The sequence below is a fragment of the Syngnathus acus genome, chromosome 4, assembly GCF_901709675.1.
Source record: "Syngnathus acus chromosome 4, fSynAcu1.2, whole genome shotgun sequence".
Classification (NCBI taxonomy): domain Eukaryota; kingdom Metazoa; phylum Chordata; class Actinopteri; order Syngnathiformes; family Syngnathidae; genus Syngnathus; species Syngnathus acus.
Window position 1 is genome coordinate 4,620,595 of NC_051090.1, and position 26,691 is coordinate 4,647,285.

Here is a 26,691-nt window from a genome sequence, read left to right on the forward strand (position 1 = left end):
TTGGAACCCACCACCAGCATAGTGTAACACGAAGGGACGAAAAAGGTTAAATACAAATATACCATATTTAAATTAAAATACAAATCTATACATTAGGCTACATGGATTTTTTTGTTTTTGTTTTTAAAGACTGCATTTATAGATTCTCAGAAAGGCACTGTTTGCAGACTGCTGCTTTCCCTCTCCTCTTTCCTCAAACACAAACAAACAAACAAACAAACAAAAGGAAAGAAAGGGAGCACGTCGTGTCGTTTGGGGGAGAGCAAACGGATCAAAAGGAGGCATTTCACGGTTTTGTCAGCTTTGATTTCTTCCTCTTGTATCTTCCAGTTTGTTGCCACCTAGCGCCTCGCTTGAATAAAGCAATAATAACAAAAAAAGATTCCAGCGTCGAATCAGTTAAAGGACTTTTGTTTTGTTTCGACAGCTCCAGAAGAGTTCCCTAAAGTCAAGTTTGCGTTTCAGCTGCCGTGGAGGAGGACGCACGTTGGGGGTGCGGGAATCCCAAATTGGGAGCAGGCGCTGGCTAGAGGTGGTTTGAGAGAAGACTGTGAGCAGGACAGGCAGTGATGTTGACTGGAAGGTCCCCGGACAGCAGCGGAGGAATGCGTGCTAAAAATCTGCTTACACACACAAAAAACGAGTGGGGACGTTAAAGCGTCAGTCTTGCTGGCGGTAGTGAATGACGGACTTGCGGTCGGGCCCCGCCGCCTGGAGCATGCTGTTCAGAGCCTCGCGCACGTCCAGAGCGCCCGAGCTGCAGTGGCCGTTGGGCAGGGGGAGCGAGTCCGACTGGGGCAGGAGAAAGTTGGGGAAGCGATGGGGAGGGAACTGCGAGGAAGAGCACGAGGACGGGGGGTTGGAAAAAAGCGAGCTTTGGACGAGGGAGGATGTGGAAGAGGAGCTGGACGACGCGGAGGACGAAGGGCTGGCTTTCTGCGTGGGCATCGGCGGCGAGAGGGGCAGGTCGAAAAGGTCCAGCAAGTCCTGGTGGTTGTTTCTCAGGTGGTTGTGGTTCAGAGGCGGAGGAGGCGGCGCCGGCGGTAGCTGAGTGGCCATCTGCGAGATGAGCGACTCCAAGTTAAAGTCGTCGGCGAACGGCGCGGCCGGACCCGTCAGACCGTCCAGAGCCGGCCCGACCTCGGTGCTGTCCGGTGAGGGCGACGGTGAGCTGACGGTCAGGTCCAGCACCTCTTCCTGGCCCTTCTGGGAAGACATGCGTGCTGTCTGGTGGATATGAAGGGGCTGCGGGAAGGAGGGTAAGAAGGAATGACGGTAAAACTGGGAGAAGTTGGAGCCGTGGACGACCGCGTTGCGCGCCGCCGCCTGCTTGGAGGCGGCCGACTTGCCGGGCCAGCCGCTCGCAGTCACTTGGGGGTTTGGGGGTAAAGACAGCAGAGCCTGACCCTGTGGGTGCTGCTGCTGCTGCTGCTGCAAGACAGCCTGCATCCTCTGCAGCTGAGACATGCCCGCCACTTGCGTCTTCTGCAGCGGGTTCAGTTTCTGCTTGAGGAGTTGACCGTGAACCAGCGAATGGGCCAGTGACTGGGTGGGCATGGCTTTCTGGCTGAACAGATTTGCCAGCAGGTGCTTGTTGTCCTGCTCCATCTTGCGCATGCGCTCCTCGGCCAGACGCTGCTCCATGGCTTGCTTCTCGCGCTCCTTGCGCCTCCGCTTTACCTCCTCGTCCATGAGCATAAGCTCTTCGCGCACCCGGGCCACGCAGTTCTCTGGGATCTTGATGCCTGGGACAGTGAGGGTTCGGTTAGTTCAAGCTCGTTTGGGTTAACGAGAGCTCAGCAGCTCATCGAATCACGCTCTTGGACACTGACTATATCTTGTAACTCGCACTCACCAACTTGCTTGTTGTGCTGCTTGGTCTTGAGGCGAACAATCTGCAGGATGTTGGAGTTGGTGATGTCGGACACCACGTCGGACACGCGCTTCCAAACGCGCAGCAGAGCGCCGCACAGCATGTGGTACTGGCGCAGACGCATACCCTGGAAGCACTCCTGGCCTTCCTCCACTTTCTTGCATTTGCCATTCCTGCGGAGAGGCCACGTACACGCAACTGTCAAGCCGCTCGCTCTGACCTTTGAATTTCAAACGCCAAACAGCAGCTTGCATTGTTGTTGTTTACAAATCGGGTGAGAGTGCAACAAAGTGTTGTGTGTGTGTGTGTTCCTAGTTACCAGTTGGCATGGCTACACTTCTTCAAGGAGAAGCTGAACCGACTCTCCCAGCAGTCCTTGGCCTCCTCTGGAGTCACCTGAGGAAGACAAGCCAACCATATTGTCAGGACACCCACGGCAATCACGGCCTGTCCACCCCTCGCTGTGTCATGATCATCTTGTTGTTCCCGTGTCGATATAAACATGAAAATCAAACACACCTTCCGATAGCGTTGCTGCAGGTTTTCAAGGCTTTCAGGATGAGTCTGCTTGCCGATGTTGGGCTTGTAAACAATAAAGTTCTTGCCTCTCCCTTGCTCAGCGAGCAACACGCAAGGCTGGTTACCTCGAGGCTGGAAACCAACAAGGAGGGGTCAATTTTTCTGGCCAACTTCTTTTACGATATGCAGACTCACCTTCCGGGACATGTAGAAGCCCTCGTCAGCACCAGTGAGACTGAGAAACCTGTTGCTGGCTTCATCCCAAGGCATACCTCTGTCCACACTGATCTGTGGAGGCACAAAGAAAACAACTTGTCACCTCCAGGAAACACCAGATGAAGAATAAGCACACATCCGCAATGACAATGTCGGTCCTACCTGGTAAAGAACCACCTGGCCATCCTGAGGGTTCCCCACTGTCATAAAGATTTCCTGCTTCTCCTCATAAATCTCATCGTTACCTGGAGCCAAATCTGTTGGCCACCCAAAAGACAACCAAAATGAGAATAAGGCTTTTTTTTTTTTGGTAGTTTCAATAATGAACCTAAAATACATACCTAAGATGCCCATGTCATATTTGCCCTCTTTCTTGTCTTTTTCTATTAGGTAGTCAAAGTTTTCTGTGAAATACTGGAAGAGATGGTTCTGCTTGTGGACCTCCAGCCCCAAGATTCGGTTTAGGAATTTGGTAACGCTGCAATCTGGAATTCAAATTAAAAAACAAATCAATCTAAAAGTTGCCAAACGAATGACCTCCTTGAGCAATTGCACACCGCTGACCTTTCTCCGTATTGATGCCAAAGCGAGACTCCCGACAGAAGATGCCCACATCCATCATTCCATGTTTCATATCTGGCGTAAAGGGAAAAAAAAAATAAAAAATTTCAACACGTTGAGCTTTGAGCACTCTTGAATGTTGACGAGTACTGAGTACCTACCTCTGAAGAACATGGCGTCACCTCCGGGGTAATCTTTAGGCACGGGCACCTTGTTCTCTATGTGGCCCAAAATTGCTTTGGTGATTTTATCCAGAGCCTTAGTACCATACTGCAAAGAAGGAGCACAAATTGAGCCGTGTTGTGTCGTCGTTGCCGGCATGACAAATAAAAGTTGCCTCTGCGCCTACCTTGTTCTCAAAGTTGTACTTGCTTAAGTCTCTGGTTTCAGTCGCCCGTCTGTCTCCATGTGTTAACGCACCCTGCAAAGAGGATGAGCGTTAACTTTTTTTTTTTTTGCACGCATTAGCATCATCAACCAAATTACAGGAAGACCAACGTGATCCTGGAGTACAAGAACAGCACACGATGATCCCAGGCTGCAGTTTGAAGTGAGGTCACAACTTTTATTAAACAGAATTACCGGGAATATATTTTTATTGGGTCATATTAGTTTGCGGTTTACATCTTGTGACATTTATGAGTGTTTTGATAGTGGCTCGAAATTGTTGTTTTAAGTCGCTATACGGCCACAGAGCATTTTTCTTTTGTTTGAATAATGTTCATAATATTGAAGATGAAGATCTCTAATGTGCTTTTCCCATCTCACTTTAATTTCTACTGTGCAGGAGGTGACGGTTGTGAAAGATGGTTGACAAAACCAGTGGATGGATCTTTTCGCTGCTCATCTGGAGTCGGCAAGGGCGCAAAGGTGGTTGGTTGCACACTTCAAGTGGGTGAGTGTACATTTCATAAGCTGAGCACAGGGAACGACGGATTTACCGAACACGCTTGGCAAACACAGCTGTGGCTTCCTGGAATGGACATCCCCACCAGCCCACCCCCCTTGTGTCTTTTTCTGTTATGCTGTGTCACTCTGGAAATAAATGGCTTGTCGCTCAAGTGCATCATGGAAAGTGACCCTTGGCTTGTCATTTATACAGAAAGTCTGATTAAAATCTGACCTTCACATTTGTTAGATGCCTGATTTGAACCCAGAGCGATCCAATTTCATATCCCAATTGTTGCGCATTGACACAGCTGAGTTTATAACGTTACAAACGTTACACACAGGCGGATTATTTACCAGGCTTTCCAGTCTCTTTGCAACGATGGAGGCGAAACGTCTCTCGCCGGCAAGCTCCGAGATGAGGAAGATGTACTCCGGAGCTGTCACTTGATTGGACCGATGGGTACGGCCTGAAAAATACAATTAAAATAATCATTTTAGTGCCCGCACTTTTCTAAATGTATTATTATTCTGATTGTTTTAACATATTATGTAACTTCTGATCATTTGTGGGCTTTTAATGGCGGTTCTTCCAAGGTTTTACTTGTTTTTAGAACTGCATGGACAAAAGCCATATGGTCTCCATCCCTGTTTTAAACCAAGACCATCTGCTTTATTGATGTTTTCTGGCGCCAGGTTTTCAACACAAGGCTCATCATGCATATGTACGTAATATACATGCGCACACAGTCATTTATGCTCAAAGCCAGACAAGCACTGCTAATGGAAATAATGAATTGAGCTGTTAGCACAATGGCTGCAAACAATAAATCCATTAGAGACTCCACGACATACAATTGTGCACAATGGACCGAGCAGGCAGTTCTTCTGTCTGAATAATTGAATACAACTTAGTGTCCATAATAAACAGTCCAATGAAAAATGAACAGTCCCACCGCGTGAGATGAATAAAAGCATTTATCTTGAATTGTTTTAGCCAACACAAATGCAACCGCCTCATGCAGCAGAGCCCGGTTGTGCCCACAACTGATCCAAACTTGGACTCACCAAACTGCTGAATGGCCCTGTCTGCGCTCCAAGGTAGCTCCAATGTCATGTGGACTCGCCGCCGCTGGTTTTTTATCCTCTTGTCCGCCTGCAGGGAAATTCCAGAGCTGGCTGCTTCGGAGATGATGGCCACCAGCTAGGGGGAGAGAAAGACTTGAATTGCATTGTGTGAAGAAAAAAAAGCTTTCTCATTCTATATTTGCTCATGGATGAAAAAGAGTCCATTTGATAACCAAAACAGCAGTACCCACAGAAGCTAAAATTCCAATAATAAGCACAAATAAAACCGACCTTCTCTCCACTCATGAAGCGGTCTTTCTCCTTGATGTTGATGTGGTCAATGGTGAGACCCTGCTCAGCGCGTGACTCGTAACGGACGATACCTTCAGGACGTCGCACCACACGACCCTTACGCCCGGTCATCTGTTTGACAATGATTAAAAAAAATAATAATTAAACATGCTAATTAATTGTAAAGTTGTTGCATGCTTCAGGCTCGCACCTCAGAGACTTTATCAGGCCCTCCAAACTTATCAATAAGCTCGTCCAGGGTGTTGAGAGGTAGTTCTTTTCCCAGTTGTGCAATCTTATTGAGGAGACCCTGCTTCATCTCCTCTATCCTGACTGGAAATCCACATGAGAGGAATGTCAGACCATATCAACAACAGCAAAAACCAAAACAAAACCACACACCAGTGTGGCAGCTGGTGTGGTTGACAAAAATGACATCATCGTTGTCCAGCAGCGAGTCCGGAGACGAGTTGGAATCGGTGTCCATGCCGTCAGAGTCGGTGCTGCTGTCGTCGCTATTGATGCTTATGATGCCGACGCTGTCCACCGTGTGCTTGGGTACCTTAGGATGGCGACCTCGAGGCTTGCCTGAAGATGACATGAGCGGTTAAGATGATGTCCAGAGACTAAATGGCTACAACAAAACAGTAGACAAATGTGGGCCTACGTTTTCTCTTATTCCCCGGTGCCTTCTCTCTCCTCTGCTTCTCAGAAGGGAAATGTTTGGTAACAAGAGACTGGAATACTCCCCTGAAGGCAAGACAGTGAAGCCTGTTAGGGGCTAAACAAAGCAGCTCAAGATTCATTACGTGCTTGTCAGGTACTGGCAGGTAGATGAACATATGCTAAATTTGCCCAAGGGGGTGCGAAGTTGGTGAATCTCAAACACAGACAAAAACGTGGATAAATTCCAAAGCTTATGGGGCTCACTCACTCTGCGGCGGAGACAAATCGGTCAAGGTGACCCATCATCTCGTCCAGAACCTCTCTGGTGCGCGACTCCCCGGTAGAATGCAGGCCAATGACGATGCACTGTGTAACAAAGAGGTATGAGCAAACATTTTAAACAATTGTCTCATATAGAAGAACCTAACGTGCAATGTTTTTTGGAACGTGTAAAGAAGCCAAATGAGAGAAATATGCAGACAAAAATGAGATTTTTTGTTGTTATAATGACCAGCGCCATTATGTGCAATTTCTCCCCTGTCTGAATTTCCGTCTGGTTATTTCCACACAGAGCGCAAACTTGCTGACTCTGCGTTCCAGTGATTTGTGCTGACCTTTCCTGCCTCCAGCTCTTTCTTGGCCAACTCCACCAGGCAGCGGACCTTGGCAGCTATACAGAGGTATTTGAAAAAGCGCTGGTGAGACGACCAGAACTGGCCCCACAGGGACTTCCTGCTGACCAGGCCCAGCTCGTCGGCGGCGCGCATGAAGACCTGCAGTGCCTCTGCCCACTAAAAAAAAAAAAGAAACAGCGTTAAGTTAAAAGGCAAATGCGTTCTTCGATGTTGGGTTGCGACGCTCACCAATTTGGCGGCTTTATTGTAGACCAGCTTAAAGTCGCTGTCCAGTCCGATCTCTTCAATGCGGAAAGACACCCCTGAGAAGCTCAACTGCCTGGCTATGTACATCCCGCTCACCTTCATATCCATGGCGACAATCTCCATGGCGCCCACGCCTCTGTTTACACATAGCAAATATATCTCAACAAATTGACTGGGCACGATTGACGGAATAAAAAAAAAATCCCCGCCTTGGCTACGATATGAGGAAATAGATGTTATTTTACAAGAACAGGAAACCCGCATGATTTGTGAGTCATCTGAAAACATCAGACACCGCAAACCTTTTCTCGATGGCGTGCAGGAAGTCGTCAAAGGCCCTGAAAGGCGTGCCCTCACCCCAGATACCCAGGCGGCTCATGTAGATCATGTTCTTTGGCTCAGAGGCACCTAGGCGACAAAAAGGGTGTTGAGTTGTACCTCAGGGATCATCCCAATTCAAAAGTCTGAGAAAGGGTCACACTTTCAGGAAAATGTATCTCCTAAGTCACAATATATTTTTGCCTTTTGTGAAATCTGGCTGATACAATTCAATATCAAATACATGTACAGTGTGATGTCCACATACTTGACGCTATTGTTTACTTTTCAATATTACTATCACGAATGTTCATTTCGATACCAAGTCAGCATTCCGACCACAAACCTCATAACTGTGACACACACGTACTAACCGCTAGGACACCACGCTGTCCACTTAAGTTATGGCAACATTTGTTTTGAAATGACAAACACTGGGATGTGACAGTTCCACTGTTTGGCCAGTCCGTTTATGTACCTGTGGCACTGGCATACACCACTCTGGCCCGTGGCAGCTTGTTCTGCAGATCAAGCACCGCCTGCCCATCTTTGTGACGTGGCATTCTTGGCTTTGTGGCATTCGTCAAAAATAATCTGTGAGGAGGAGAATTCAGGTCAAGGGCAAACAACACAGAGAACTCTGTGTGTGTGTGTGTGTGTGTGTGTGTGTTCAAAGCACACTGGAAGTGGAGGAGGAATATGTGCGTCATTGGGAAAATGAAAGGATACAACTCCGTCGAAATCCGGCTTGCACCAGTCCAGGATCTGTTTAATCCGCGTGCGGTGCTGCCCACCCGCCTGGCTCTCGCCAATCAGCGCAGAGTAGGTCGCAAAGAGGACTCCTTCTGAGGTAGCTGTGTCTCCATACTTAATCTGCAACACAGTCACCCGGTGTGACTTTGCTCCGTTTCGCACGAGCGCTTAGAAAGCACGGCCTTCTTGGTCAACACCTGCACTCACTTTGTTTAAGGCGTGCACGGGAATAGTCGGGGATCGATGTCTTTGAGATCTCGCTCTGCATCAATTTCAGGTCATTGGATATGCTGAACCTGCGGGCAGAGAACAGTAGGATTAGTCATTCGGCGTACGCAGCTGGACAGAACGAGTAGAAGCGCATGCAAATCAGGTGATGTTGGCCGTGCGTATGAATTTTAGGGCGGCCGACCGAAATCTGGGGCTGGCTCACAGTGGTGAGTTCACATCCGGTCGGGCCCGCGCTGCACGCACAGGCTACAATTAAGATGGCATTATACTGAGTCACTGCTCATCTTTGAGAATTTGCTGCAAGCAAACTGCAGCCTCGGAAAAATAAAAATTGACATGACAAATTGAGACAGTCCTTGAAAAAAAGCATTTCACCCGCTTAAGACAAATAAATACCTTTTTCCAAAAACGTATTGAGTCCAGGAAGTGCTAACTCACCATAGTGATTTTTTTCTTCCCTTAAGGTAGTTTTCCAGGATGATTCCCGCAACAGTACGTCCCTTTCCCACGCCGGCGCCATCTCCAATCAGGAAGCCTGCCCGTTGGTTGTTCTGTAGGATGACCTCGTGTTGCTGGCCGTGCAAACGAGAGAGACCGGGTCACTCATTGCCGTGAAAGGGAATGAAAGGCGGGAGATGCCTCTGTGTTACCTGACAAGCGTAGATGATGGCTTCTAGCTGCAGGCGGAGAGCAGGCCGCTGTTAATGGCGACCTGGGTATAGATAGAGTATATGTGATGTCCGGAGGAGGGACGCTGGACAGAGTGTTGGTCTCCACCACTATGTCGGGATGGGAAATTCCGATCGTGGCTGACGAGGAGAAAGGGGAAAATAAAATGAAGTTGTCTGAACGGGCCCACATTTTGCCATGGTATCTAGTGACCTACATTTGGAAGGTCTGTACTCAGCATACGTGTCGACATGGCCCAGTTCCTCTGAATCCTCTTCCTCTGCTTCCTCCTCTTCCTCCGGGGGTGATTGGGCTCTCTGAGTCTGGCAATACCAAAGACAACATTTAACAGAGCCGTAAGCGCCGCTCGTGTGCAGTTCCGAATTCTCCCGAGGTGATGTTGGCAAGAGGAATGTTAGTAGCCAGGCAACACAATTAAGGAACACAAATGACAATGCAGCAATGGAAATAAGAGTTAAGCGGCTAAGAGCAGGAAGTATAAACATCTTTGACAATCAAAATGATGGCAGTTAAACTCTATCAACAGTATGACACTACATTGTAATTTAAAAAAGAAACAGATGACGGAAGATGCAGTATATATAGGTGGGTAGGGAAGGTAATCGGGACACAATGAAAATAAAACTGTATACATTGTATCACACAGAAAAACACAAATTAAGAAAATAAATGATCATTTTTCTCTTCTAATGTGGCCTCAATACTGCTTTGTAGTTGGCTGTCTCAGCGTAGTTGCAAATAGGATGCAACGCTTACATCATCCGTGATAATGCAGAATGCTACAAATCACAACGAATGAGCATCTGTGGCAATGTTGAGCTCAAGTCCAACCACTTATGCTACAACCGAGACTTAATCTGCATGGGTGCACATTTGAGAGCGAACCACTCATGGAGGTGCACAAAGAGAGAGAGACAGAGCGAGCGTGTTACTCAAATTGATGCGGCTACCTGAAATCCTCCTAAAGGTGGCACGCTGATTATAGCGGTTATATCATCCAAACTGGCCAAGCCCTGAAACCTGCTGGAGCCTTTAAGCTGTCAACAAAAACATTCAATAAACACAAATGGATGGGGAAACAGATGAAAAGGGGGGAAAGGAAAAAAAAAAAGGTCACACATTGTGTGTGTGTGTACTGACCTCCAGCTGGTTCTGCGCTGGTGTAGTGGCGGCGCCGTTGTTGGTGGTGGTGGTACTCGTGTTGATGTCCCAGAGCGTGGGCACCGTGTCCAGGTGATCGGTGCTAATGAAGGACTGGGCGTCGGCATACTCGGACAGTGAGTCGGCCGGAGAGGAGAACAGGGAATTGGTGGAGATGTCATCGATGCAGGACAGATCCTGTGGGTGGAGAAGAGGAGCATTGAGTTCCACTTTGATTTCAGGGATGAGGTTTTTTTTTCTGTCTAAAATGTCGTTTTCGTTAATTTTTTTTTTTACTGTCGCATGAATGATTATTTTTCTTGATACAATACGAAAATGCATCTGTCACAATTTGACTTTGGGCATCACGTGCTGCAAACGGCAGTTTTACCCGAATTTAATTTCCTATATTACAGCTTTTACAGAAAATAATAAAACATTGCCCGCATAGTTAATTAGAGATCTTTCTTTCATGCAAGCAGCTTCTTAAAAGGTTATGCTTGCAGTGAACTCGTGTCCTACTTTTCATTGCGATTACGAGGGTGGTCTCCACAGTCCAAGAAGCCTCAGGATATCATCGTGACTCCTTTTCAACAATATGCCAGACTAATTATCACCGCGCATTACGCCGCAGTTCCGCCGAACATGTCTGACCGGTGAAAGAGGACAAGATGCTGGGGGCTGTGGGTATAAACATGACCGCATGGTGTGGGAATGAGGCCTGGGTGTTATTTTTGTGCTCTGATGTTAGTGACTTGCGGAGGGTCGCGTGGAAGCAAGCTTGGACTCTTTTTGTGTGAGTACAGTCACTTCTCGCGGGCAAGATCAGACATGAAAAACAGGCTATCTGGATGGGTCTCTGATTGGCTGCCTTAAAAGTGGGATGGAGGGTGAATGTTTAAGAAAGGGGGAGGACTGGGCGGGGGAGATACGTGTAACTTTGTAGCGTCTGTTGTGAGTCTTTATTATTCTATTTCACACCCTGAGCTGGTTCTGGCTGCGACAGATGAGTAAAGAAGGCCAGAAACAAAGGACCCACCCTTCCCATTTGCAGAGGCACCATGGTGGAAACACACAGATAAGCAGCATATTGTCATTTTTAATCGAGGAAAACAGGATGAGTTTTTTTTTTCTTTGCCAAACAGCGGCGAAAAAGGCTTTTGTTTACCTCTGCCGCATTTACTGAAAGGCGGGTCTTCTGTCAAAGTCATGGGCTGATAAATGGTTGCACACGAAATACAGTTTGACTTCCAAATATGCAGTACAACAATTTACAATGTAAAAAAAAAAAAAAAAAGTTGAATCTCATTTGAAATTCATCTTACATTTCCCCTAAAATGTAAAATGTGGGTTTTGAGCAAAGCGCGTCGGGCCGGTGCTAAGCGAGACACCTCCGAGCTCAGCGCTATGCTAATCGAGTTGTCAAGCAGAGTGGAACAGAGGCAGCAGTGTTACTTGTCCCGCGGCAGACGTGTACTCAGAGCTGGTTCATCTACTATTCCTAAAACCGGGCCCTGCCGCACAGAGATAAGGCTTGAATTCCAACTGCACTGATGCTAATCTGGCTCCTTTGGCAGCACACAGCCAACGCATGCAACGCTAATCCTGCCTCACTCTCTTTTAAATCCAAATTTCATTAACAAAACAAACGGAAAAAAAAAAACCCAAGCCACGCACCATGAATGTTTTTCAAAGTGTCTCTTTCCAAATTGTCTTCCAGGAGATGATGAACATATTCACAGAAGGGCATGTGAAGTCTCATGCTTTTTTTTTTTTTTTGGTCATTTCTCCACCCATGTGCTGTTCAACAAAAGTACTCTTTCACATCTTTTTACTTTTGCCCCAGTTTCCCAATGCAGTCACACTCTTCCCCCCTTCAGCGCCGCTTGGGCAATCTTTTGATCAAATGAACTTAATGTGACAAGCAAGATGCTGTCCTGCACGCAGAGGCGATAAATTACAGCGCTCATGCGCCTTGGGATGAATGATAGGAGGGAGTTCGCATACTGCTAAGAAGCAATCTGTTTGACACAGTGGTTCATGGAAAAATAATAATAATAACAAAGCAAACGTGACAGACACACTGCGACATAAAAATGCAATAATGTGAGACTGTCATGAAGCTTTGCAGCTGCTCTCCATATAAAAACAGCAAAGTCACAGTTTATCACATGAGCCTTAAGATAAGTTCCAGCACGACCGTAAAAGGAAGTCGACATATAAACATATGTCTGCAGCCAAATTATTTTTTTTTTTCCACACGGGGATTCTGCAAAGTAGCCATAACAGAAGACACTGGTTTTTATTTCACGCGGACCCCAGTAAAGGTGGAATATTTCACACAGTGAACCGGATTAACAAAGAGATGATTAGATAAATGTCAACACAACGGTATGAGAGACATGAGAGGCGGTTTTTAAACTCCCAATGCTGCCCCGCCATTTATTCGCCAAAGGTCTGTCTGTGTAATCTCGTAGGAATGACACCCGTGTGTAAGGGAACGCCAAGAGCAAAATCTAACACCCGACACGCCCTTCTTTTTTTACGGTTGTGTTGAAAGCAATTTGTCACTGTCCAACAAGAATGCGAGCCGAAGCAAATACACCGTTGTGTACATATTTCACCTTTGCTGAGTTCTGTACAAAAAAAATAGAATAAAAATATCAGGTCTTTCCCGAAGTGATGCAGGGTAAACAAAGCAGGGATCTAAATAGAACAAAACAAGATGACACAAGTTGAATGAGGGAGGACCGGAAGATTGGTTGGTGTTTGGAGATTCAAAAGATACATTTGTTGAGGCACCCTGAGGAAATTAGATTTGCGTTCCTGCCAGCTAGATTTTAGGATAACTTCTGCTATGATGAAAATGCAAGTCGGCAACAACTCTGGTATTTGTTCACTGGCCACAATGCGGTGAATTTCAAAACACATACAAGACGGGCCACGTTCAGGGCTTCCCCCGCCTACACACTGCACACTCGCTCGCTTGCCCAAGACTGAAAACTCAAAACGAGCGACGTCACCATTCCAAAGTCTTCCCATTTTGCCATCCCCCAAACCTCACCTTGGGCTTTGTTGATTTGGATTTGGCTTTCAGCCAGATTCCTACGCAAGAAGAGGAGCAAATACTTGAAGCGTCGGTGAGAACGATGTCGCTGTTGTTTGCAGTGTAAGCACCGGCCGGCCCTGCGTGTCAATATCTAAACGGTGTCTGAGTGAAGCAGACAACTGCGGGCGATGACATCACCGTACCCGAGCGCTCGGGAGATTGAAACAAGGCCGTTATTTTGTGCTCAGCTGTTGCCCTTGTCCCAAGCAGTCAACACAACTTGCCCATAGCGTCTGTGTGAGTTCATGGGGTACATCTGGAGGCCATCATGTCTTCATTATTTTCAGTTTAAATCTCATGTGGAAAAGGCGCCACGTGTCCTGTCAAGCATTTGTGAATAAGGAAATCAATAATAAAGTATCACTGAGCACATGGGTGTAAAAACCTTCGGGGTCACATGACAGGAGAGCCAAAATTGCTCAGATGCTATGCTGAACGAGGCGCATCAACTGTTGTAATTAGTAAATAATAATTCGAAAGATTTTGCGGTGTCATGACTACTCAATTTATCAGACTACAAAGGTATACAAAAGCTATCAATGACACGTGCCACTGGTGCACTACTCATCCCTTGCTGCTTATTCACTTCCAGTAAGCGGCATGCCAAAGGTCACGGTTGACGTTTAACCAGACAACCAGGAAGCTGACTGTCCCTAGCTTCCTACTAATTTTCCTCCTAACAAACTCGCATGAAGTACTGCAGATATTACTCAAAGCCAAGTCCGGGTATTTATGATACAAGGACAAAAATGCTGACATTGCAGAAGGAAACCAAACAGGCGACTTTGAATGGTTCTCGCTTTTCCGGGAATAGAATGCGGGACAGAAGTAGCCATTTGTCATGAGTCGAGCGTTGGGCTACATGTGGGGGTCAGTCTTGAGTCAAGGCTCAAACTGGATTCAATAACAAGCGTGTTACAATAAAGTTTTGAAGTGCTTATCTATTCGGAAGACATTAAAGCAGCCCACAATGTTCCTCATGGAATCTCAAATGTTCTTGAAACGGCAGGTCTCTTGTGCCAATATGAACAAAGAAGTCATGAATCCAAAAGCCAATCAAAAGATCAACAAATCTTTTTTTTTAAGGTGAGCTGGAACCCATCCCAGCTGATTTTGGGCAACGACACTCTGGACTGGTCTCCACACAAGCGCAGATCAACTCAAGATCCATTAATGCCTTTTACCGATAAAACACTCATTTTGGGTTCTGACCCACAAATCGAAAAACTCCGCTTAAGAGTCATTCAAGGCAAAGCAAATAATCGTACCTTGGGGAGTGGCCGTCCCAGCTGTGAATACAATTTAGTCCAGAACTGCATGAGCGACATGGGTCCAGACTTTGCTTGAAGGGGAGGGGGGGGGGGGGTCTAGACACACGCAAATAAACTCAAGACACACTCCTGCTTCACCTTGAAGCCCTGACTACAAGATCCATGAGGCTTCCCTTCCAGCCAGTAGGACCCACTCAGCCCTTTCACGGCTCCTCTCTGGTTGAACGCAACACATCTGCCTTCTCTGGAGGTGACGCTCTTGTGAATGAGCTGAGCAGCACCCAGGTCTAAAACAAGGCCGCTAGGGTATAGGCGCTAAATGATAAGTCATGGTGGTTATGCACTAATAGTTCCTCAAAGAGGTGGCCTGAGAGAGAGCGAGAGAGAGAGAGAGAGAGAGTGGAGGAAAGGAGGGGAGAGGGAGGGAGGAGAGGAGGAGGAGCTTTCAGGAAATGATGCTTTTGTTGGTAAGTGACTACAGTTACCGGCAGTCAGACCCATTTTACTGTACATGGTGTAACTCAACCGCATTTGTAGTGTAAACAGAATTGCGCTCTGAACCCGGCCACTCCTCTCACGCCACCGGTTACTGCTATATTTAATTGCCATCTTTTTTCTTTTTGAACGATTATTATATTTAGAAAACTAATGCGCTGCCCGGTTGCCGTTCTAAATACATACACTTGTTTTTCCCGTTAAGGGTCGCTATCGAGACCTCGACCCTTACCAACAGATCTTGGCTTTAAAATATTATCAACCCAAAAAGTGATAACTCCCCAAAAATGTATTTTACTGATGGCAGATGGTAATATAATTCCCCCTATTATACAATTATCCAAAACAATAAAATTGACCTCTTTTCAATCTGCTCCAACAGTTGAGCACATTAAAATGTTCCCTTACACAATACCTGCAGTTTATACACAGTTTATTTGTATATTTGTCCTAACGGGAAAAACTGGTTGTAGTTTAACTCGTTCATTACCAGGTTGAAAAGGTGAGGCAAATTTGATATATCCTGTTGATGAAAACATTTTTCTCTATATTTAACCTGCACACTTTTTTTTTTATCCTGAGGACGTTCCATTTAATCAAATTCAAGTCCATCATGGCAAGAAACAAAATAATTACACAAGCAGATCAAAAACACCTTCAGGCTTGTCTCCAAACATTACAAAAAAAACCTCCATCATTGCTGGTGAGACAAATGGGTCCATTTGCACCCCCAGCTTCCAGGAATCCATGATATCACGTCAGGATAATATACTGTAATATCCATCTTTGTGCGAGTGAAATGGAGAAAAGACTCTCATAGACAGAGTGGCGCCTGTCCATGGTGTCATCATATAAGTGGGAATACTCTGCCCGATGAGTGTGTGTGTGTGTGCGCCTGTAGTAAGCAAAATGGCACCAGAGAGCCTTAACTATGAATCATGAGCACAGAAAAAAAAAAGATAAACACAACCAATATCAGGCCCAGGGCCACATTTAAAAAAACTTGTCACTTCCACATAACAGGCTTCTCTTGACACACATCAAACATATATTTGCATGTGGGTGTAACCTCTATTATCAGCGGTGAACTTTAAATAATCATGTTAACGTTAATAAAGATCCTGGTTGTCCAGGAAACATTTTATGAATGAATTTGCCCGTTTTACACTGACGTGAACGCCCACGTACTTGCGGTTTACCAGTCACAAATTGTAATGCCTTGCCACCATCACGGCCATCCCACAAGATGGCGCAATCCCACAAGATGGCGCAATCCCACCCAGGCTAAGAGTAAAATGGAAATTGGTGCCAAGGAAGTACAAGAAATTCTGTTGCACGTGAAAATGTCGCACGGCACCATCGTGCAAGGGCAGCGTATCGATCAAAGCTTGTCAAGCCGCCACTCTGTCCATAAATGAGATCACATTAGACAGTGGTCTACTGATGTTTATCAGTAGATATGAAATTAGATGTCAACCATGATTGAGCTCCCGGTTTCTTAAAGCGGGAGGGGGATATGTTTTTAATTTTTAAACAATTCATGGACGCAACTCTGAGCTTGAACTGTGCTTGAGTTTCAGAATGTCAAATGACAGTGTCGCGGTGATGACACGTGTGGACACGTCTAGACAACACAAGGCTTTTAATCAGACGTCTCTACGGTACATTAGAAAAGGTGAACGAATTCACACGAGGGAGGAAAATAGGATGAAAGACCGAGATTCCTCCCGCTGATAAGCGAGAGTGACATTTTTGAGCTCCTCGCCGTTCACCAACCTGGGAGAAATCGCCATTTCTGGGCCGGTTGAGGCAAGGGAAATCCATGTCGGAGAACGCAGAGTACATGTCAAGGTGCACATCCGGTGTAGTGGCGGCGGGAGCGCTGCTGCTGTTCAAGTGGTATTGCCTGGAGAGGTGGAGAGAGAAAGAGGTCACGTTTCATTTTCTGAGAGAGAAAAAAAAAACCTCTGGGAACAGAATCATTCACATGACATTACTTCCTCTGTGAACATTTCTTTAGAAATAAGAACAACTCGGAAGTCAACCGTCGAGGGTTCACTTATATCACCACTCTCTTGCGAACCAGCCACAAACTGAAAGGAATTCCACTTCAATGCGTGAGAGCGGCTCATTATATCATTACGAGTCTGCATGCTTTGAAAAAGGTGAACAACGCACACACCCAAGAAACCAAAAGCAAACCTTTGTTCAGGTAGAAAGGTTGAAGCGCACCACCACTTTGCGTATCCACCAATCACATGCCAGAGCTCAGTAGGACTAAGTAAGCTCTGCCAAAGCTATTTGCAGGATTTGTCTCGGTGTCCTCAAGCAAAGGTCAGAGATCGCTAGATGCTTTAACACACCCAAACAGTAGAAGATAAAAAAAAAATTAAAAAAAAGAATCTGTCAAATATCGTGCCGGTGGCCATTGAGTGTGAAAAATGTCGGTGCCGACTAAAAATGTTGCATAGCAACATCAAGCAACGCACAAATTGTCCTTTCAAGCAATTAATGCAATTAAATCAATGGAATCATTTTCCCAAATTAGAGATCCCCTTGAAACATTTTACTTGATCCTCACATTTTAGTTTATGATGCGTAGACAAACTTTATCACACGTTAAAATGGCCAGACATGCTAAACTGGTTGGGTTGCTGGATCACGGAACGGAACATCTAGTGTCGTCTGATATTATGCAAGTGTGACAAATCTCTTCCTTTCAGACAGCACGATTATGAAATATGAAACTGGCACATTATCAACATGCTGCTATCATCTGTAGAGTCTGTCTACAGGCGATGTCAACGAGTGCACAAAGAGTATCCGGCATACCTTGACCGACTCCCGCCCGGCTCTTACAAACACTTGTTTGGTATACAAAAAAACTGGACAAAAAGTTCATGTTTGGAACCACAAAGAAAAAGAAATCTTAAAAAGATGAAATTCTCTTTTTTGGTGATGTCATTTTTTTGTTTTTGTTTTGGAGTGTCTTTAGTTGCTATTTTTAAATGCTTTTAAATGCGCCATATAAATAGAAATATCTTTCCTTGCCTTCCAGCGTGTGGCTTACTTTCAAATCACCTGTCCAGACAAGACGCTTCCACATTCTCAGCAGAGTTGTGATGCGCATGGAGGGAGCCCGACGTACACAGGCTCTGTCGCGCTCACGCTACATACAGCCTTTGACAGTAACCTCTAATTCAGCTATGAGGTCATAAAGTCGAAAGACACTGTCAGATTAAAGGCGGTCTCAAGCAAAACCTGGACGCCTCCCTCTGGCCTTTCGGCTATACCTGGATTGACGAAAATGCGGGGCTAAATAAGACTAAATCTCAGACGTTATGATATTAATGTTGATTTGTGCGTCTGTCAGTGAAATAAATCTAAATGGTTGGCGGTTGCTGATCAAAAAGTGAAAAGAACTTTTTTTATTTTTACTGTGCTTGTGGTAAACACAAACAACTCACTCACTATATCTACAAGATCTATGTGTGAAATGAAACCATGTTTCACTTGGGGGGGAGGGGTGACAGCGGTTGCCACGGCAACAACAACATTCACACGATATTCAGATTGATTTAGGTCAGCGCTGTCCAAGGTCCAGCAAACAGCTTGCATAGACTTGTCGGCATATTCGAAAAAATACAATAATATTAAAGGCCAGCGCACAGCAAACCTTTTTTTTTTTTCTTCATATTTTAAAATGTTTTGAGGAGCATTTTTTTTTTTTTTATTGTAGGGTGCAAAAAATAACAAGCAACTTACTGGTTTCCGGATTGCATAGGGCAGTGCACGCTGTATCCGGCCTGCTGAGAGAAGGACCTCCAGGAGCCAGGGGAGCCAAAGAGAGAACTCTAAAAAACACAAAGTTCACATGTAGAAACAAGAGGAGATGAAGAGGCGAAAATAAAGGAAGACTCTTACCTCCATGTTTGAGGGGGTTACAACGAACAAGCTGGTGTCCAGCTGAGGGCCTTCTGGATGCAGGTAGTTCTCCCCGTCCATGGCCAGCGCTGAGGGGAGGGTGGGCATCAAACTGGAGTTGCACACATGACCACGAGATGACCTCTACTATGGCCCAAACTGCCAACCCTGCTGCTGGCGCTGTCCCAGATTGTACCTCTCTCACGGAAAAACACTCTCCATGACCTGTAAAAAGACAAAAGCAGGTTCCTGATATTGTATTTCCAGACATGTTAGATCCACAGAATATTGTCTTCTGTGACAGTCTTCTTTCGCCAGAAAAAGTGTGATTCTATCTTTTTTCCTTTCTTTCGTAATAAGCAGAACATGAGTTGGTTTCATCAAAAACACTGGTGTCTGACAAAAGAGCAGAGAAAATGAGCTTTTTGTAGACAGAGCCATTCAAGCACAACAGTGATTTCAATGTTATTTTCTTGTGATCACCTCAAATTACAAAATAACAAACCAGAGAAAACATTATGGAAGGCAAAATAATCTTGACAGAAATTCAACTAAGCATGACCGAGCTTCACCTGGTTTAGCCTCTTACCTTTATCTTGTAAACACCCTCAATGCTCAGTATGTGTAAATAAATGTGAGTGAGAATGCAATATTGGCTGGTGACTCATCTAGACTGGATAGACACTATAGATAGCTACAAAGAAAATGAAAGCTCAACAACTAAAATACACCAACTCAAAAAGCATCAACTCATGCAGCTTTTGAATAATTCTGGCCTTAAGCGTGCCAAAAGTCAGAGCAGTTTTCTAGAGTATGTTAATTGTCGCCTCTTGAAACAGCCTGAAGCATAACAGACTTCTTTTCATGACCCTCAGCAATAACATGCCGCAAATGGGTTTGACAGCTAAATCAATCCAATTTCGTTATAGTCTACAAATTTTGTGTCACTCCCTCGCCGTCACCCTAATCAAGCCCTCCCCCAATCTTGCTAGCTTACTTTGCTCTCGCAACAGTGTGCCCCCGCTTTGCCGGGCCATACGCCAGGGTGTTGTTCGCTGGGGACAAAGCTAGGGTGATAAAGCCTAATAGAGTTCACGAGGGTCGGAATAAGAGAGCCTTTGTCTGTCTTGGTGCGTGTGTGAGTGTTTGCATATGAGAGAGACCCAATATGTTCACTGTGCACACAAGGAGGCCATTTTACTTTCAGGCTGATGTTGCTTCGAATCGGCCAAAAAAGGTAACATACCTGAGCAACCAAAATCAAGTGTGTGTGTGTTATATAAAATTTTGTTTTTTTTAAACAATATTTTTTTTTTTTCAGTGTGCCTGTCCGATTTTAGCATTTGAGCTACAGTGAGCTTCCTTTACAAAATGAATGGTTGTTAATTACGCATCCTCGTTGTGCCTTTGCGCAAACTGCCAGTAAAAAAGTTTTTTTTTTCCCCTGCCCTAATTGGTGGAAAAATCGGCAAACGAGGTCACTTTGGGAAGCAAAAAGCCCGATTTCTCTGGGGACTGTGTATAAAGCAGTTGAAATACTGGCTCTTCTGTTTCAACTTGACTCGCTGCGACGTAAACAAAGTGGTGGTAAATTCTACGCCATGGCCGTCTTTCCATATGCTCACCACACTCCGGATAATCAATACTGATTGTTTTAAGACTGCTCCCAGGTATTCTCATCCAATAAACCTCCAAATGCTCTCACGCACAGAGGAAGAGGGAGGTGCTATGGAGTGTTATCAGTAGGAGGATGGGCGCTGGAGCCAGACGGGATAAACCAACACAAATAAAACATTAATAACCAAAACGCAACCATTGAGGACACACGAAGTATTCACCTCAAAACGAGCAAGCAATTCATTTTAGACCCCGTGCGGTTATTTTTAAACAAAACGACGGAAACCACTTCCAAGTGTTATCTTTCAAATCTGTTTATAACCACAGTTCTTCTGTACAACCCTCTCCGGAGTCTCCCCCCACCCTCACCCATCTCTCTCTCTGGGTGGCCTAAATCTAAGCTGCGTTCAGGGACACGAGTTTAAATGAACTCCGCTGTAAAAATCGTTCTAAACGCATTGCTGAGATGAATCACAGCCGCATTTGAGAGCATTTGACAGACTTGCAGAAATGGCCCATGCCACTTCAAAAACGCACGACGCATGCTGTTGGCTTTATAGCATCTGACGTGTGCTTGGTGAGGAAATGCGGTTGTGTGTCAATGGGCGCATGGAGATCATCCAGGAAAGTGTGACTTCCTTAAGCTGCCAAATCACGCTGAATACTCACGAGGAAGCAGTGTGTGTGTGCGTGTGTGTGTGTAATTAAGAGGTACCGCACCTTAACTGATAGCACAGCTAACATTAGAGCCGCGAGAAATGCTCCCCGAAGCTCCATGTCGTTTCCTGATAAATTAAGAGCCAGAGTTCTTCGATGTTCAAAGCCGCAAATCACACAAGCACTTCCTCCTGGTCGTAACACACATTCAATGGCGTGAAAACTGAGCCTCTGGTTCTTGTGTGATCCATAGAGAACTTGAGAAAGCGATGATGACAAAAATGACCCTTGACTGACATAAAGTATTTACTGCTAAACACGCTGGCCATTCTTCACTAATCTGCATGTCCGTCAGCATCGGCGGTAATCAGGTTAGAATTTATCAGGGCCCCAGCTGTCTTCCTGCGGGCCATCGAGAGGGCCGTTAGCTGGTTATGATGGGCCCACCCCGCCCGATTCATTAGCCGCTGTGATGAAATATTCATAAAAGGAACCAGTGACTTCCCAGGAAAACACTGGTCGTGCAAAAACAGTCTACATTATTCATCCACACCTTGGGCATCTATTTGCCTCCGAGCCAAACGCGCGCACGTCCGATTAATCGGAACAGCCGTCGCAGTTTGGGTCAAAAACTCTACTGTTTGGTACCGGCCACAAATGAGCACATCACACGGTGCGTAATGAATAATTGAGCGCGGGCATGTCTCGCCATCCCCCGTTCGATTGTCGTCAATTACGGCAAGTGGCTCTTCTGCCGGGGGTGGGTGATGGATACCGCCGTGCCTGCAAACTCACGGGAAGGAGTGAGAAATTGCAGTGATTCAGACCCTTTAACGGGGCTCTTAATTCACCTCTCGCGGTAAATAAAATTGAGGAGCAGGTGAACCAAGAAGCCGTTGGGTCAATAGAGACACGGAGGGTGACGGAGATAAGCAAATAATGCTTTGCAGGGGATCAATGGCGCCCCACAACATGTAGATGAAAGACCGGCTGGATCAGAAGGGAGACGCATCCAATTCACGGCCACTTAGCTCTCGTTTTGTTACGCCCAGAAGTTAAACACAGGCTGGCCTCGCTGTGGTTATGTGTCCGTTTACAGGTTTAGCAACGACATGACGGTTTGACAATACAAAATGTGACCTTTTGTGACTTCGTTGTGGAAAACAGGAATATAAACACCAGTGCTTGCTGTTCTTCCCTGAGGTTGAAATTAGAAACTCAGCACATTTGATACTTGAAAACATAATCCATTGCCTATAAAGTTAATAGAAGGCTTTTGTGTCAATTCTTTTGGCAATGGGAAATATGAGGTTCTCAACTCCGTGGTTGCAAAATGCACACATGTGAAGCCAGTTATCTTTGGTGGCTTGAAATGCAATCAGTGTGAAAATGTAGGCTGGTCAAGTGTTAACGCGAGTCAAAAGCCAGCACAAGTATGCGGAGATTCTCTGGCCTACATTTTTTCACTTGAGTCAGCGTTCATTGCATTTTGCATTTGTTGCGTATTATAGGAATTTCCCTTTGCGTGGAACACGTGAAATTATGAACGCAGTTTTCTTTCGGGTATTTTGTCATTGCAGGACCGCTCAAGTCTCATCAGAGACTTTCAGTTTTACTTCATATCTCCACCTCCAGCCATTTGTCTCTATGGAGCCTGCTGAGCTATTATTAGGCTATTTTTATCCCTGCCGTTCCCCTGGAGTTGATTCAGGCGTGTAGCGCTGGTTGTTGCCTCTCATCCCGTGTGACACTAACACCCTCACGGGCTTTGCCGTTGATTGAAGGTTGGGTGGCTCCCCCACCTTCTATTCACACCTTTCAGCCTTGTGTGTTTTTTTTTCCAGGACCTCCTTCTTAGCACTATTAGCATAGCAAAAGCGTTAATCCCCTGCTATGGAATGCGTGTCTAGCAGTACAATATGAGCGCTGCAATTATGTTTTCAAAAGACTCTCGAAATGTAGCGGGGCAGGCAGGTATCTACGAACCGTATTGAGATCTGCTGACTGGATGGCGGCCATGACACGCTTTGCTGGTCTCCTTGCCGCGTTTATTTATTTACAAAACATCAACGCGGGATTGTCAATTTGTGCTGAATCGCATCCTGTCATCCAAATTTGACACAGTACAAACGCAGACAGGACTAATTAGCCCAAAAGAATCTCATTATTCTGTTTTGCGTCACCGGAGGAACTAACAGCAGGAGTGAGGGGGTTGGGTGAAAATTCTCCAGGGTAAGACATCATCATAAGTGGTTTTGACAGATGTCTGTCTGTCTGTCTGTCCGTGTGTTACTTAGGCATGCTAAATTCTCATCAATCGCATAGAAGGACACTGTTCACTCGTCCACCGATGTAGATGTCATATTAATCTATTCTTTCCTTTGTGAATGACTCATTGTTTTCTTTCACAGAAGGATCTGGACACTTTTGTTCCCAGGAAGGCCTGAATGATACACGGTGAACGCTAATCAGGAAATTCTACGAGGCCATCACATAGACCACTTTGAAGAAAAAAGAAATCCATGATCCGCTTGCTTGCTTGTGAGTTTCCTGGAAAGAAAGGCTGCCTTTCCAACTGCTGTTTTATAACGCTCCACATTTGTTTCACCCTCCCTCTATCAAGCCACAGGCCATCAATGAGATTTATCACTGCTAACAATCGGTTGACGTGGGGAGGAGAATGAAGCCTGAATCACACAAGGCAAAAGGGGGGCATGGGCTAACATGAACTATGAATCTTTGTTCTTCTACATCAGCCCACTACAGATTATGAGATCCAAAACAAACAGACGTATTTCCTTCGAATTATTTTTGTGCGCCGGATTTCACTTGAAAATTAGAATGCTGCAAAAATTTGCACAAGTGACAACAAATTTATTTGGATTTTTTTTTAATTTTTTTATAAAACACCTATTCGAAAAAGAACAGCCTCAACAAGGACAATAGCCCAAAACATAATGAAGATGCACAGACTGAAGAATCAACCACTAACATTAGCAGCTAGACTTGTTTCACCTCTAGTAGCAACACGCTAATATGGCACCGACTCTATAAAATTAATATAAGGCTTACTGTATGAACATATACGTACAGAAATCGCATCTTAATGTGCATTTAAGAGGGTTGAAATGGATGCTGTTTATTTAGAAAAAAAGTTAGCCATGCAAACAACTCACGTTCTAATAGTAAAACGGCCACAAGAGGGCGCCGAGAAATTACATCGGTGACCGGAATTGGCAGCCTTCCGGGCTCGATATCGTGTCGGTATTTGTCTGATACCGGTACGTGGTATCGGTACCCATATTTATTATTTTGCAGAAAGTTCTTGTTGAAAAACCGCCTATCATTTTTGTCTGTCAAGGCTTTTTTTTTTTTTTTTTTTAATCAACCAACACAGGGACAACAAGGTCAGGACTCCATGACGCATGAAGATGCAATTTCCTTCACACGACTGGGCCAATGCCGCAGTTGACAGAAAAAACAATCAAACAAACAAAAACAACAGAGAAACTATTAATATTTCCAACATGAATATTATACTGGCCATTATGTTTACAATACGAAGCAAGGGGTGCTTCAACTCTTCGCGAATTTCCCCCCATTCGCCTCAGGGCTTGCTTACTAAAGCAGCGAAAAGCGAGGGGTTAACTGTACTCCACTTATTTCACGACTCCAACTATGTTTGAGGTCAACTCGAAAAGCACCATATCTCAGTAAACTGACGGAAAACCTTTCTAAATGTACTGCAAGTCCGTCAAAGTCACTTTCCCTCTATCGTTGTCGTAGTGAAGAGAAAATGAAGACATATGTGAGAAGTGAGCCACATCTGTTTCCACACACACAAAGGAAAGGCATTTCAAGCTACACATTACAGTGTCACTATCACCGCTGCTATCTTGCCCTACGACAAAACCAGCCACCAAAATATACTCAAATACTCACGACTACGCGTTTCGTCGCTTATGTTTGCTTACGATTACCACACTAGAGACTTTAAAATGTCGAATGGTGTGTTTTAAATATGAATACCACAAGCCGTACCAGCGATAATGACTAGCTTGGTTAGCATAGCTTAGTTTTGTGTACTGCGAGGATTAACGCAGTAAAACGACGATTATAGTCTTAATAATGTACAAAATTTGAATTGTTATATATTTATTCTTCTTTTTATTTTGGTATTATTAGTCGCTAGAGAAACCTAAATGCTAAAAATAGCATTTATTTAGCTAATCAGGGTTATGCGTTCCTGTTCCTACGTAGTAAGCGGAGCTAGCGTATTACACCGCGACAGCTCCCAGTCGGCTCACTAGTAACGCGAAGAATGTCAATTCATCCTTGTAATAACACCGATATGACTACGTATCGTCACATGTGATACATCTACGCTTCAAAAGACAACATATTCGCCTAAACACAGGCCAACCATAAACCAGCCGGCGTAACTTGATGTCAATAACATGCTGCCGAGAACGCATCTTGATAGCAAAGCTGCCGATGTGTCGCCAGCGCTTTCACGAATATTCTCGCATTCCACTCACCGCTTCGTCGTCTTAGCTTCGTCCCAGTCCGACCTCCGAACACGCGGGCAGATGTCGAGCCGCGGCCGACGTCAAATCGAGGAAAATGGGCAATTTTATCCAACTTATTCGCCGCTACTTGTTTTCTCTACTTCCTGATTGAGAGGGTGCCATTTTGAATAGCGAAAAAATATTTCCGCCAGTGACGTCAAGATGCCAAAACTGGGAACAGCCCGGGAGGGGAAAAGTCAAATAAAGTACAAATAATTCATTCATACATACATTCATTCATTCATACTGTAAAAATGTAAACTACATACAACTGATACAAAATATTTTAAAATAAAACTAAAAAAAGGGTTTAATTAAAAAACAAGAGAACAGCTTGGGGTTGGGCACATTTTTTAGTTCTTTATATCCTATTTGAATGCAGCTAAGTTAGAAACTAGTGAGACAACTAATTACAAAACTGAAAGAAAAAGAGGAGTCCTTAAAAATGAAACCATCAACAGCAAGTGTTTGCCCCTTTATTTATTTATTTATTCATTCATTTATTTATTTATTTACCAAAGGAAACCTTTCTTTTCCCAATTTTTGTTGGTGTGAATTCAATTATTTATGACGTGAAAGTCCATAAAAAATCATTCGGACGGGAAAATCGTGTCAGTAAAATAAATGAGATAAATAAATCGAATCCAGGAAAGGGTGAAAAAAACAAAAAAAGCAAAGCAAGACTAACTTTGAATATTGTCATTGTTGTTCACTTTTTTAAGGGGAAACTAGGAAATCAGATTTTTGAGGGAGGGGGGCATAATTTGGGGCGTTAAATCACCCAAGTCAAAGAAAACCACATGATATTCATAGGCATAGCATATCAAAGATGCGGAATAAAATGTCCCGATTTGGCATCCATCGGTCCATCCCACATTATTGAACAGTGCTGGAAGAGCTCCAGTTGTTTCCAGCAAACACACACACACAAACACACACACATGCGCGTGCACAC

General features: G+C 44.9%; 1 protein-coding gene across 1 annotated transcript; it reads right to left on the reverse strand.

The window, feature by feature from the left end:
- Positions 1 to 106: 106 nt before the first annotated feature.
- si:ch73-63e15.2 (protein strawberry notch homolog 2) lies at positions 107 to 25,886 on the reverse strand. Its single transcript, XM_037249679.1, is given in 35 exon segments — positions 107 to 1,745; positions 1,856 to 2,046; positions 2,193 to 2,269; positions 2,393 to 2,524; positions 2,588 to 2,680; positions 2,771 to 2,865; positions 2,950 to 3,093; positions 3,173 to 3,244; positions 3,331 to 3,439; positions 3,519 to 3,590; positions 4,415 to 4,527; positions 5,126 to 5,261; positions 5,417 to 5,548; positions 5,628 to 6,004; positions 6,084 to 6,166; positions 6,351 to 6,448; positions 6,697 to 6,873; positions 6,946 to 7,099; positions 7,266 to 7,371; positions 7,760 to 7,833; positions 7,835 to 7,875; positions 8,011 to 8,154; positions 8,242 to 8,267; positions 8,270 to 8,305; positions 8,308 to 8,330; positions 8,704 to 8,837; positions 8,916 to 8,951; positions 8,953 to 9,074; positions 9,152 to 9,257; positions 9,906 to 9,992; positions 10,096 to 10,293; positions 16,747 to 16,876; positions 18,736 to 18,824; positions 18,895 to 19,119; positions 25,707 to 25,886. Coding segments are annotated over 34 exon segments (4,800 nt in total). The 5' UTR covers positions 19,003 to 19,119; positions 25,707 to 25,886; the 3' UTR covers positions 107 to 660.
- Positions 25,887 to 26,691: the final 805 nt, after the last annotated feature.